Source organism: Aspergillus heteromorphus (assembly GCF_003184545.1).
Source record: "Aspergillus heteromorphus CBS 117.55 chromosome Unknown BO70scaffold_3, whole genome shotgun sequence".
NCBI lineage: Eukaryota > Fungi > Ascomycota > Eurotiomycetes > Eurotiales > Aspergillaceae > Aspergillus > Aspergillus heteromorphus.
The window spans coordinates 1,501,523-1,514,237 of NW_020290408.1; the positions used below are offsets into that span (position 1 = coordinate 1,501,523).

The 12,715-nt window shown below is 60.5% G+C and overlaps 6 protein-coding genes across 6 annotated transcripts; 3 read left to right on the forward strand and 3 right to left on the reverse strand.

Annotated features, from left to right (window-relative positions):
- Window positions 1-330: 330 nt before the first annotated feature.
- BO70DRAFT_330516 (nitrogen assimilation transcription factor NirA) lies at window positions 331-3,141 on the forward strand (the record flags this gene model as incomplete). The annotated part of the gene is made up of 3 exons (XM_025540836.1): window positions 331-485; window positions 546-780; window positions 886-3,141. The coding sequence occupies 3 exons, from the start codon at window positions 331-333 to the stop codon at window positions 2,641-2,643; spliced, it is 2,148 nt and encodes a 715-aa protein (XP_025403057.1). The 3' UTR covers window positions 2,644-3,141.
- Window positions 2,764-3,777, reverse strand: BO70DRAFT_136830 (arad-like aldolase/epimerase). The gene has a single exon (XM_025538096.1). It carries the CDS (start codon window positions 3,768-3,770, stop codon window positions 2,868-2,870), a length of 903 nt encoding a protein of 300 aa, XP_025403058.1. The 5' UTR covers window positions 3,771-3,777; the 3' UTR covers window positions 2,764-2,867.
- A 516-nt stretch (window positions 3,778-4,293) lies between these two features.
- On the forward strand, window positions 4,294-5,600 carry BO70DRAFT_359216 (NAD(P)H-quinone oxidoreductase). Its single transcript, XM_025542486.1, has 4 exons — window positions 4,294-4,574; window positions 4,636-4,691; window positions 4,744-4,830; window positions 4,893-5,600. Exons 1-4 carry the CDS (start codon window positions 4,337-4,339, stop codon window positions 5,520-5,522), a joined length of 1,011 nt encoding a protein of 336 aa, XP_025403059.1. The 5' UTR covers window positions 4,294-4,336; the 3' UTR covers window positions 5,523-5,600.
- A 372-nt stretch (window positions 5,601-5,972) lies between these two features.
- BO70DRAFT_284797 (sugar transport protein) lies at window positions 5,973-7,732 on the reverse strand (the record flags this gene model as incomplete). Its single annotated transcript, XM_025539134.1, has 5 exons — window positions 5,973-6,231; window positions 6,284-6,526; window positions 6,626-7,241; window positions 7,296-7,439; window positions 7,507-7,732. 5 exons carry the CDS (start codon window positions 7,730-7,732, stop codon window positions 5,973-5,975), a joined length of 1,488 nt encoding a protein of 495 aa, XP_025403060.1.
- Window positions 7,733-8,898: 1,166 nt separating this feature from the next.
- BO70DRAFT_393407 (uncharacterized protein) lies at window positions 8,899-9,731 on the forward strand (the record flags this gene model as incomplete). The annotated part of the gene is made up of 4 exons (XM_025546361.1): window positions 8,899-9,121; window positions 9,258-9,310; window positions 9,543-9,617; window positions 9,675-9,731. The coding sequence occupies 4 exons, from the start codon at window positions 8,899-8,901 to the stop codon at window positions 9,729-9,731; spliced, it is 408 nt and encodes a 135-aa protein (XP_025403061.1).
- A 981-nt stretch (window positions 9,732-10,712) lies between these two features.
- On the reverse strand, window positions 10,713-11,470 carry BO70DRAFT_393408 (FAD-dependent oxidoreductase; the record flags this gene model as incomplete). Its single annotated transcript, XM_025546362.1, has 2 exons — window positions 10,713-11,196; window positions 11,250-11,470. The coding sequence occupies 2 exons, from the start codon at window positions 11,468-11,470 to the stop codon at window positions 10,713-10,715; spliced, it is 705 nt and encodes a 234-aa protein (XP_025403062.1).
- Between the last annotated feature and the right edge of the window lie 1,245 nt (window positions 11,471-12,715).

Genomic DNA, 12,715 nt, shown 5'->3' on the forward strand with positions numbered 1-12,715 from the left:
GTCACCCTCCTGCGTCCCAAACAGGAACGACACAACGACACAAACCGACACAACTCCCCCCCCCACGCTGCAGCCCAGACCCTAACTCGTCCTTGTAACTTCCCCAGTGATCTGTCCTGTTCCTCTCCCCCCCCCCCCCCCCCGCACATGTCAGATCGGGGCTGCCCCATGCCCCTGTCCCAGACTCATTCGTTTGTTCCTCTGGGCTCTGCTCTCCGGACTATTCGACTCCATCTGTCTGTCGGTCTGTCTGACTGACTGACTGACTGACTGACTGACTGACTGATTGACTGACTGCCTGCCTGCCTGCCCGCTCGGCCATGTACGGCCATGAGTCCCAAGCGCCAGTCCTCCCCCATCACCACCCGCGCCTGTCAGTTCTGTCGGGTCCGTAAGATTCGCTGCGACAACCTCAAGCCCACCTGTGGCTCCTGCCAGCGTCATGATCGCCCGTGTGTCTATGTCGTCGACCCACCCCGGCAGAGGTACGTATCCCCGTCCCCGGAACCCCAATCTCCTCTGCTCATCCCCGTCTCCCCACCCAGACCCTCGCGCGCCCTCATCAACGCCGCCCATCGCCAGCGACGCGCCGCCGAGAGTGTGCTGGTGGCCCTGAAGATGGCGGACCCGAGTGCCCGCGCCGCCCTCCTGGACGCCATCCAGGTCAAGGATGGGGCCCTACTGCAACTGCCCCCAACCGCCACGCTCCCCTCCGCCTCCGCATCTTCATCCGCATCCTCATCGGCATCCGCATCAGCATCCGCATCCGCATCCGCCCACGTCCAGCCCCAATCCCAACCCGTCATCGAACCCGGCCACGCCTCCAACCCGTCCATCCCGTCCAGCACCCCCAACGACGAGGAGCTGCACGACACCACCTCCGAGGACGAGGAGTACGATCCCACCACCTTCCTCTCGCGCGACGAGTGCGGCACCGTCGGCATCTTCGGGCCCTCGTCGGCCCTGCACGCCCGGAGTCCCGCCGGCCTGGCCGACGGGGGCCCAGCAGCGGCCGAGCCGGATCGCTACCAGCTGATCGCCGAGGCAGCACTGCAGCGCCAGCGTGAACCGGATCTGCGGCGGTTGGCGTCCATCGGCGGCATCCCGGCCGAGCTGGCGCTGCATCTGCTCGACCTGCACTGGAACCGCCAGCATCACACCTTCCTGGTCACCTACCGCCCCGCCTTCATGCGCGACCTCGTCACCGGCGGCCCCTACTGCTCCGACTTCCTGCTCAGCGCCGTCTTCGCCTGCTCCAGCAAGTTCTCCGAGCGCCTCGAGGTGCGCGAGGACCCCCGTCGGCCCGAGTCGGCCGGCAAGCAGTTCTTCGACCGCTGTGACCGGCTGCTGGCCGAGCAGGCGCTGCTGACGCACTCCAGCATCCCCACCATCGCCGGCCTGCTCATGCTGGGCAGCACCTTCAACGCCCGCGGCCAGGTGTCCAAGGGCTGGCTGTACACGGGCTTCGCCCTGCGCATGGTCTACGACCTGGGCTTGCACCTGGACTGCCGCGAGGTGGCCGCCAGCCCCGAGGACATCGAGGTGCGCCGCCGCGTCTTCTGGGCGGCCTTCATCTGCGACAAGCTGCAGAGCCTGTACTTCGGCCGCCCCTTCACCATCCAGCTGCGCGACGCCCACGTCTCGCGCGACTTCCGGGACACCTTCGAGGAGAACGAGCTGTGGGCCCCCTACGTCGACCCGCAGAAGCCCGACCGCTACGCCCGCCCCCAAGCCCCGACGCGCATCCATTCCGTCACCGTCTTCCAGCAGCTGTGCGCCCTGTCCAAGATCATGACCCGCATCATCGACCGCTTCTACATGGCCGGCGCCCCGGCCCCCCAGCCCCAGCCCCAGCCCCGCCCGCACCTGGACCGCATCGACCGCCGTTTGGCCGCCTGGTACCGCAAGCTGCCCGCCGATCTGCAGTTCGAGCCGTGGGCCGACGACGGCCGCGGCCCGCCGCGCATCGTCGCCCCCAACGCCATCATCCTGCTGACCACCTACCACGCCCTGACCATCCTGCTGCACCGCCCGTTCGTGGGCAGCGGGCCCCTGCGCGTCGAGGGCCCGCCGGCGGACTCGTGGGAGCGCTGCCTCACGGCGGCGCGCAACATCACCAGCCTGGCGCTGGCGTACCGCGCCGCCTACTCGCTGCGGCGCGCCAACTACATGCTCAGCTACGCCGTGTACGTGGCGTGCACCATCCACGCGCGCAACCCGGCCATCCGCGAGAGCACGCGGCGCCACGAGGCCTCGTCGCCGCTGACGGTGTGCCTGCGCTGCCTGGACGAGCTGGCCATCCCCAACTGCGGCGTGTCGGCGCCCGCCCAGATCATCCGCCGGCTGATGGAGGCCAACGGCATGTCCGTGCCGACCGGTATGTCCCTGCCCGGAGCGACGGCCGGGGGAGTGTCACTGACGGTGCCAGGCTGCGACCCGGCCACGCAGGACCCCTTCCAGGTCGACATCAACCTGGACTTCCAGACGTTTCCGGGGCTGGACTTCAGCCCGGGCCGCCTGGAGCACGACAGCCAGCTGTCGGGGTTCCAGGACTTCAACCACCAGGACCTGGATCTGCTGTTCGGGTTCATGAACGAGCCGGACGCGTCGATCTTCAACGGGGGGGTGCCGTACGGGCCGTGAGGAGTACTTCTACTTAGACATCTAGACGTGATAGATTCGATTCCCTGTCCCCTGCCGGGCCCTCCCCTCCCCCTTCGTATTTCTCCCCCGAGCTTCTTTGAATGAAAAATCACGAGACACATGCATTCAATCTAATCTGGGTCTCGATACCACCCAGCCAGCCGGACATTCCAAGAACCCGCTATGTACAGCAACACCGCTCCGCACCCCCCTGATTCCCTCCTCTACTCCAACACCGCCGGGTCCTCCTTGACGGCCTGGTCGTAGTACGGCTGGAACGCCAGCCACATCTTGCTGGAGTTGCCACTCTTCTTGTGCGTCATCTCGGCCTCCTCCTTCTGGATGTACACCTTCTCCCAGCCGGGTCCGGCGGCGGCGTTGGCCATCATCTGGGCGTGGCAGCAGCGGTCCAGCGCGATGAACAGGAAGGCGGCCTCGTCGACGGTGCGGCCGCAGGTGATCATGCCGTGGTTCTGCAGGATGACGCTGCGACAGGTGGGGCCCAGGGCCGTGGCGATGCGGGCGCCCTCCTCGGTGGAGAGCACGGTGCCGCCGTAGCGCGGGTAGACGGCCAGGTCGTTGTAGAAGCGCAGGGCGTCCTGGTAGAGCATCTCGATGGGGCGGGCGAAGCACGAGAAGGCCTTGCCGTAGACGGAGTGGGCGTGGCAGGCGGCGTTGAGGTCGGGACGCGCCTTGTGGATCTCGCTGTGGATGGCGAAGGCCGGCCCGTTGATGGGATGCTGCGCGCCCCCGGGCAGCACCTCGCCCTTCTCGTTGACCAGCACCAGGTCCGACACGCGGATCATCGAGAAGTGCATGCTGAGCGGGTTGATCCAGAAGTGGTGCGGGTTCAGCGGATCGCGCAGCGAGATGTGGCCGGCGACGCCCTCGTCGAAGCCCTGGCGCGCAAACACCCGGAAGGCCACCGCCAGGTGCTGCTTCTGGTACTCGCGCTCCTCCTCGGGGCTGGTGAAGTTGGGTGGGGATCGGATCACGACCTTGCCCTCTTTGTCGCCGAGGAAGTGGACCTCGTCGAAGAACCGGTTACCGGCGGGGGTGGTGACGTGCTGGCCATTCTGCGCGTTTTGGGTGTCGGTGGTGGTGGTGGAGGTGGTGGTAGTGGCCATGGTGGGATGGGGATATGATATATATCAGATGTATATATATCGGGGATGTAGGGTTGGGGTTTGGGGATTCTTTAGGGTTGCAGTTGCACGGGTGATGTTGTTCACAGGGAGGAGGGGGTAATGTGGTTGTTGGCAGAAAACAGGAAGAGGAATTACCCAGCGATCACTGTCATTTATAATGCCACACCATGAACGAATTCCCGAAAGCAAGCAAGCAAGAAAGAAAGAAAGAAAGAAAGAAAGAAAGAACGAAAGAGACAAGACAGATCTTGTCGGAGGCAAACGGGCGACGGAGATCGACTCTCCGTCGGACGGAAAGCGTTTACCCGCCCGTCTCGCCCGCAACGCTTGGGGAATTCTTCCCCCCGCATCGGTGATGTCAGCAGGCAGGCAGTCAGTCCAGATACGAGGATGTGCGATGTGCGATGGACGTGAGATGCGAGATGCGAGAGAGGTTATTATGCATGTCGATCCCCCCCCCGCGGACGACACTACCTCCCCTCAATCTCCAAGTCCAACCGTCCAACTCCCTAACCCCCTAACCCCCAACAGCACCACACATCACCATGAAGGCTGTGGGCGTCCGAAACGGCAAAGGCAACGCGGATGCCCTCTTCATCGAGGATGGCATCCCCGATCCTGTCCCCGTCGGTAACCGTGTCCTCGTCCGCATCCGCGCCTTTGGCCTCAACCGCATGGACATCATGCAGCGCGAGGACCGCTACCCCTACCCGCTGCTACCGGAGTCGGGCAAGATTATGGGAGTCGAGTTCAGTGGGATTGTTGAGGAGAAGGGCCCGGAATGTATGTAAATGTGTCGGAGGGGTGCGGATACGGATGCTGATGCTGATGCTGATGATGCCAGGCTCGGATGACTTTAAGGTCGGCGACAAGGTCTTCGGGCTGGCCTACGGAGGCGCCGTAGGTGCTCTCTTCCTGTTGTCCCACAGCCTCTCCAGCTGATCCCGCATAGTACGCGCAGAAAATCGCCGTCTCCGAGAAGATGCTCATGCATCTGCCCGCTAACCTCGCCTTTGAGGAAGCAGCTGGCGTCCCTGAAGTAAGACCCCCCCCCCCCCTAATCCCCGGACGGGAACCCTGCTCACCCCCAACCTCCTCCAGACCTTTTTCACGGCCATCCAGGCCGTCCACCTGGTCGGCAACCTCCAGCCAGGCCAGTCGGTGCTCATCCACGCGGGCGCCTCCGGGGTCGGGCAGTCGGCCATCCAGGTGGCCAAGGTGGGCGGCGCCTCGCAGATCTTCACCACGGCGGGCAGCGACGAGAAGTGCCAGCTGTGTCGCTCCCTCGGGGCCGACTTTGCCGTCAACTATCGCTCGGGGGAGGACTTCGCGGCGGTCGTGCAGCGCGAGACGCACGGCCGCGGCGTGGACCTGATCGTGGACCTGGTGGGCCGCGACTACTTCCATCGCAACATGGCCTCGGCGGCGATGGACTCGCGCATGGTGCTGGTGGCCGCCCTGAGTGGCAGCAAGGTCGACGACTTCGACCTGCGTGCCCTCCTCAACAAGCGCATCTGGCTGCTGGCCACCACCCTGCGCACCCGCGACGCCGACTACCAGGGCCAGCTGCGCGACCTGTTCTGCGAGAAGATCCTGCCGCACATCACGGCCCAGGAGGTCCGCACGACGGTCGACAAGGTGTATCCCTGGACGGAGGTGGCGGATGCCCACAAGCGGCTGGAGTCGAATGTCAACGCGGGGAAGATCATTTGCATCGTGGAGGAGCGGTAGGGTAGGGGGATGGGTCAGGATGTACGCGTGAACGGCAGATATGATTCCCTCAAAATGCAGTAGTGAATGAATTATGTGACTTCCAGCCCCTGCCGGTGGCCCGCGGGGCATCCCAAGCTGCTCCTACATTCTCTCTGCTCGATGTAGACCGGACAGACTGCATGGGAATCCAATGCGGGAGAGATGGTGAGGGAGTTGAATATTGGAACCGACGAGTTACAGCACGCAGCTCTATCATCACTCTTGCCTTTTCTGCGAGCCTGTTCCTACTCTGAATGAAAGCAGTCAAGCTGCATCGTCTTTTACGAACATTCCGAGATCGGTGCAAGGCAGCCGACAAAACGTCCATACAAACAGATCGGTAACCATAAGCTTCCCCTTTGGCCCCTGGCGACGTCTCTCATCGACAGCCCGACAGACGAGATATCCCACCAGTGGCGGATTCTACATCTACTGCTCAGTCTGCGCGCGTTTTTCCGCATCAAGACGATACACCACCTTGGTCGGTTCATCCTCATCCGACGACGAGGCGAACTTCCGGTCGAGGTCCTCCAGCTCCATCCGCTGCGTCTCGGGGATGAAGAACCACCCGAAGACGAACGACACGGCCGCCAACGAGCCGTAGATGAACCCGAGCTTACCCCCAATATCGACATGGCCCGGGGTGTCGGCCGTTTCAAGATACGGGTACGAGAAGGTGACCGCGAATCTGCAGAGGTCAGCATCCAGCGTCTCAATTTGTGGGAAGGGGAAGGACATACTCTGTCAGCAGCTTGACCGTGTACGCAATCTGCAGGGTCATCTCTCGCAGCGGTGCCGACGGAAGCTCGGCTCCCAGCACGTACACGAGGGGAGCCCAGGCCAGAGACCAGCCGAAGCTGTAGAGCAGCAGCATGGCCACAATGCCTTCCTTGGCCCCCTTGTTCGAGGAGTCGGCGGTTCCCAGCCCGCCCATCGTCAGCAGCGAGGTGGTCTCGAGGAAGGCACTCGTGTGGAACAGCATCCTGGTGCCGTGTTAGCAAGGTTATGTCCCGAACAATGCGCGCCCCCTGCCTCAATATGCGTCCGGGCTACGAAAAAAAGGGGTGGGGAATGAAGCTCACCTCCGTCCCACGACATCACTCAGGCCCGTCGATATGAGCAGAGCAAAGATATCCACGGCGTTCGTCCCCAGCGTGATGCTGAACGCGTTCACCGACTTCAGCTCCTTGACGAACACGGTGCCATACTGCGAGGCAAACGCCTGTCCCGACGCCTGCTGGAAGAAGTTGGCCGCGACCACCACAAACGTCCGCATCCGGTTGGTCGGGGTGAACAGGTCCTTGAAGCGCCTCTTCTGCATCTGCGCGGCCACCTTCTGGGACAGTTCCTCGAAGTCATTCTGGATGTCTTGGAGGGAGGCGCTTTCCGGTCGCAGCCGGGTCAGGGAGGTCAAGGCGTCCTCCTGTCGGTCACGCAGGAGCAGCCAGCGTGGCGATTCCGGGGTGAACCAGACCAGACTCAGGACGATGCATGGCACGATGAGAATCAGCCCGAAGGGGATCTGCCACGCCGAGTTGTTGGTGATGCCCGATGTGCCTCGCGCGATGCCCGTGACCACCAGTCCGCCGATCTTGATGCTCAGCCAGTATAGCACCCCCATCGCACCACGGATTCGGCCCGGGGCCAGTTCCGCCAGTGCGGTCGGGATCACGGCCATGGTCATTCCTAGGTAGATATCTTCGGACGGTGAGCCGTGATGATATTGGGTTGGAGGAACAGGGATGTACGCACAGTGCAACGCTCGACCCGCCAGCAGCTGGCCGATGGTGGTGGAGCTGACGACCACCGAGGCACTGCCCAGGGCATACAGGTTCATGGAGAAGATGCACCACCGTCGTCCGTAGGTGTTGCTGATGTAGCCACCGAGGAACACCCCTATCCCGTTGGCGTCAGTGCCCAGTGTCCCCCATCTCCTCGGAACCAGATCCAGCGACCGACTCACCGATGATCTGCGTGCCCGCCTTGATGCTGTTGTACAGCGAGGTGTCCAGCGGGAGCAGCTTATACTCCTTCTTCTTGGCGTTGTAGGACCCGAACTGGTGGGTGAAGGCGTCCATGGCCTGGCATGACGAGAACGCCTGGTCGCTGAAGCCGTAGTTGAAGGCCGACAGGGCCAGCACGAAGGTGGTGAAGATGAGCATGGGACTCCATCGCCGGGGGGTGGCCATGGGGGGCGAAGGGAGCAGGGGAAACAATCAGATCATCAGATAACGGATAATCAGATCATCAGATAATGGCGAGAGGCGTGTTTTTATACCCGATGGCTGGGGGGGAGGAGGAGGAATGGAGGGGAAACCTCTGCTGGCTCCAGTGCTCGCCAGTTCGACCAGGCGAATCGGGTAATTTGGCTTATTTGGACTCGTCCTGACTCGACACTACAGGGCCCGTGGGCACGAGTCTCTGCTTTTTTACTTTTTTATTTATTTTTTTTTTTTTTAACCTGGAAAGGGGAAATGGGTTTCTTTAGGCGTTCAGAGGAATCTCACCCTGACCCGATCGGAGAACACACACAGACACACAGGGTGGGTGTGGGATGAAGGAGTGGATCCGCGATGCTTTTTTTGGGGACCGGCTGGGTCTTTTCCCCTCCGGCAAAACCCGGGCTGTCTCCCTCTGCCGCGGCGACAAGCTTTTTCGGTCTTGGCTGTAAGGCTTGGGCTCAGGGTGTCGCCTTGTAGGGCCATAGGGCTATAGGGCTAGCCAGGCCCGGACTTGGCTCGTCCCACCAAAACATTCATTCTGTTGTTGTGTCGGTCCAACTGGGAATTTCCTATATCTAGTCTTGACACATTCCAGACCCGCGGCGTCTTACCTCGACGGATGACACGAAGGACCGGAAAACAGTCGGCAAAACCAGCTGGGGGGGGATTCCAGCCTTCCAGCTAGCGTGGGCGATTGTCGACGCGCCAGGGCCATCAGCTCCGAGTTCTCCTCCCGGCAACCCGCAACCCCAGGCGTGCTCAGATATACCGCTCGCCACCCCCTTCGAACCAGGGGGTGTGGTGCCATTGTCATTTGTTATCATTTTCATATTGCGGGCTGGCTAGCTAAGCTCGACAGACATCTGGTTGCTGCCTCGTGTTGCCTGCCCGAGCATCGGTTGGGCTGCTTATCTTCGGCTCCCCACGGCGGGCTCAGGACTGAGGGCTGGCAGGTATCTCTATTCTAGACTAGGCTCGGTGAGTCAATCTAGCGGACGACAACTGACAAGGGATGAGGGGATTGGGGATTGGGGATTGGCATCTGCCACCCTCGGGAAATTTTCACCGGTCCATCCATAACCCTGGCTAGCTGCCATCAACCCCCCCCCCCCCCCCCTAGTCAAGGTTGCTCCATGAGTGTTTCCCCTCTACTTCCCTTGTTCCGGGTGCTTGCAGGAGTGCCTCGATCTCGTGCAGGCTCATCTCATCATAACAATCAGGGGTTTCTGCCATTGCGCACGACTTCGTGTGCTTCGTGGGTGTCCTACATTGTCCCCGTGCTGCTGCTGCTGCCTGCCAGCAAGTCGAACGCCGCACGCGACAAAATACCTGGGTCCCACGGGGAAATGCATCTGGGTCAGCACTAGAGGGGCAGTAGTGAGATTGCACTAGCGAGATAGAAAGAGGGGGTTCTCTGATCCCATACACACAGCGTCCGCACACATGCCGCGGCGTCCTCGTCTGTCTGGACACTGGAACTGACCACAATCAGCCCATGAGATCCCATCGGTTCTCCGGACACCTCCGCTCAAGATCCTGGATTTCGTGCGTTAGGTCTGATTTCCTTGCTAGTCGGCACACTCCCCTGCACCTTGCATTCTGAGTAGGTACGCAGTCGATGTAATCCATCCTGCTCCAGACTTCGCGCATAACTCGCGTTTGTCTGAGCTCGTGCCAGTTCTCAGGACGGGCAGACCCCCCCGGTCGTGCATGTCGGCGTGCTCAACTTTAATGTGAGTACTGATTGTCCATGGAAACAACATGGTCTAGCTCACAGATGACCTACGCCCTCTCCGTCACCCACGATGACTACCCGCTGTCTGGTGCCGAGTCCCGCGGTCATGGGTGCTTGGTATGCGGTGGTTCCTTAATACTCCAAAATTAATGATTTTTGATACAACGAACTCAGGCCAAGTGGCAAACCCACCAGAACGCAGTCATGACACTGCTGTCCCTGCCGCCATAGTCTCTGGTATGCGGAAGAGATACCACGTGTTGGTAACTGTCGATTCTAGAAAAAGAGTCGAAATACGTCCGCCTGCCACGCATATCGTTCACGATGACCTACCAGCCCATCACCCGTCCACATCCTTTCCGCCCATAACTTCTTCTCCCCCCTACACACATCCAACACGCCTCGCAAGTGTCGAAAGTCCAGCAATTAGCAACGCGGTCCCGACCTGCCATTGTCCTACATCTTACGTCCTGTCCGAGTCCGAGTCCAACAATCCGCCCGACGCCGTCACGCCCACACATCCCCGCTGTTTGTCGAACCCAAGGCATCGGTTGGTGAACAAGGTGTAGACCTGTCGCCCAGATTCTGGTCGCTTCGATCTGTAAGAGAGCCTCCGAGCGATGAGGGGTTGGGAGAGGGCGCCAATCCCGGTTTGCGATCTGACAGTTGTCGGGACATGCGGCGACCTTTGGAGTGGTTGGAAAATAATCGTTGTGGGGTGATTTGTTGCTGGTTTAGCCAGAGACCGGTAGGTCTTTAACCGGCCCAAAAAAGTGTTGTGAACCTTGGATGGCAGGAGACAAGCAGCCAGCCATCTCAAGGAGATGAAGCCGAGGGGGGCGGGGTTCGTTCCAGGCCCAGGGGGCATTGCCACCGAGTATGGCGGACTGATGAGACCCCAAGTCAATGTTATGGATTTTGTAGAAGCTGGACTCGTTCAGGCAAGGGAATTTGCTGGACGTAGAGGGGGAGCTCCCTCGGAGACTCAGCAGTGAATGCGATTGAGTGAGTGAAACGCCCACAACACACATTCTTGCAATTCAACCTCCATGATATTTAACACTATTACCTGGCAATCTGCAAATATTTCCGCCGGCGAGAGGGTTCCCTGCCCACGTTACGAAGTCCCAGTCCTTCGATGCCACGAGGCCATATGCCCCGAAGCAGCTGTCCTGCAGCTACAGGAAAGCCCTGCTCTCCGGCCTCTCCGCGTCAGGACCAAACAGCCACTCGCGACGACGTCGATACCCCCAAAAGATCGCACTCGACGACGAATCCTATCGCATGGCCTCGTCCCGCTGGCGCTACTCGTCTCCGTCGTCGATGTGCAGAATACACTGGTGCTGTCGTATCTTCCACAGGATCAGGCACGCGCGAGGGCTGCGGATGTGCTCGTAGCGGCTCAACGCCTCTGACAGCTGCGTGGCCTATGATCAGATCTGCAGTACACTGCCGATTCTGCGCCGTGGTGGCCATTGGGATGGTGAAATCGTACGAGGTAACGTGTTGGTTGGTGTGGATGGCGATGCCTGCCCGGGTGGCAGCCGTGAGCAGACTGGCGTGCAGGTCGGCTCGATGGGCCAGGTAATACCGCGTCCCGTGGCTCTTGACGATGCCATCGAGGGGGATTTTGGTGATAGTCGAGCCATCCTCCCAGCGGACAAAGTGGTATCGACGGCAGGTGGACTTCTTTAGCCTGGCGAGATTGATTCCCCAGCGTCGAAGCAGTCGCGTGCTATTGGGGGGAACTCGAATGCCACCACCGGCTGATTCAAGAACAAGAAGATACCGTAGCACATGCAATATGACCGGCCATCGAGAATGCTCACCTCTCGGAACTCTGGGGAGGAATCGATGGCCGTCACCCGGTGGCCATCGTGTCGGAGCGCCAGTGAAGCGAAAAGGCCTCCGAGGCCAGCACCCACGATGGGAATGTCAAGCTTCCCCAGCGATGGAGACATCGCGTTCATGTTTGAAAGGTCTTATAGGATCTCGATCGCCGGCTTATTTTCACGGCATCCAGGCTTCATGGCTCCCTACGAGGGGAACTGTTTTGTATGCCGTCCAAACATTACACTCTGGCGTGGGGGAGAGGGGTTCGCCATCGTCGCATTGGGGCGAACTGCGGATTCACATAGCCGCAGTTGCAGCGGCATCGTACACCCGATGAAGAAGAAGAGTCACGGATTATCATACCTGGACGTACCTGCAACCACCGCAAACCAGGAGCGGATGGGACTGTGGTGACACGCGTCCTCCAGATCCAGTCCATCCAGCCCATCCGAGGTTCGGGGGCTTAAATCCGCTGGCATCCCCTGCCCCAGCTTCTCCGCATTTCCCCTGCCGGTGGAAGGCAGATTGGGTTCTGATCGTCGTTTTCTCTTCCTTGCTGCCTGCCTTCTTGGGTCGGCTACCGTAACCCGCTCCTTCGTGGCCATGGACAAACCCCTGGACCGGGCGTCGAGTCCGTGAAGTGCTGCGGAAGCGTGCTTCCCTCGGCTACGACCCCCTGTTGGAGGGCTGTCTCCGGAGATCGAGGTTCCCAGCCACCAGATAGTAGCTCCATGTGATAGCAGAGCTATGGCAGCCGTGGTCTACACGGGTATATAACGCCGGGTGTGGAACTTCCTCGGTTTCCAAGTAGAGCGACTGTGGGATTCGACCCTTTCCATCTATCAATGCCCCGTCCTCGGCTGTACTCCCTGGCACATATTACAATGACTTGATCATCTATTTCACGCTTCCTGGTCTGTTCCAGATTATCTCAGCAAGGCTGAAAAGTGTCCCAGCCCGAGCTGACCCTGCATGGGAATGGCAACAGAATAAATAACCCCGCCATGAACACTGAGTGTGCGAATTCGTGTTGTGTGACTTACGCACGACACATCTTCAACCATACGGAGGTTTACGGTAGTCTTGCACAGGTTCGATGAAGCGATCCATACTGGTACTCTTTTTGGAGATCCGGCTCGTCTCAGTAACCGTGACCCCGCGAATGGTGACACCATATCGCCTTTGGTCTCTTGCGAGATACGGGTAGCATTCCTGCCGACCTTTCAGCACCCAGGACTGGACTGGAGCAACTTGGAGCAACTTGGAGCAACCCCTCGGCAGTCTGCATGCCGCTTTCTTTCGCATCCATGTCCCCACGCGTCCTTGCGATGTGACTCGTATGTAAGAACAACTACGGACACCCGGGACGGCTCCGACTGAGA

Coding starts and splice junctions, on each gene's coding strand:
- BO70DRAFT_136830 (XM_025538096.1), bottom strand. CDS start 3,770: ATGGCCACTACCACCACCTCCACCACCACCACCGACACCCAAAACGCG.
- BO70DRAFT_359216 (XM_025542486.1), top strand. CDS start 4,337: ATGAAGGCTGTGGGCGTCCGAAACGGCAAAGGCAACGCGGATGCCCTC. Junction 4,692..4,743: donor GGCTGGCCTACGGAGGCGCC/GTAGGTGCTCTC, acceptor GATCCCGCATAG/TACGCGCAGAAAATCGCCGT. Junction 4,831..4,892: donor AAGCAGCTGGCGTCCCTGAA/GTAAGACCCCCC, acceptor AACCTCCTCCAG/ACCTTTTTCACGGCCATCCA.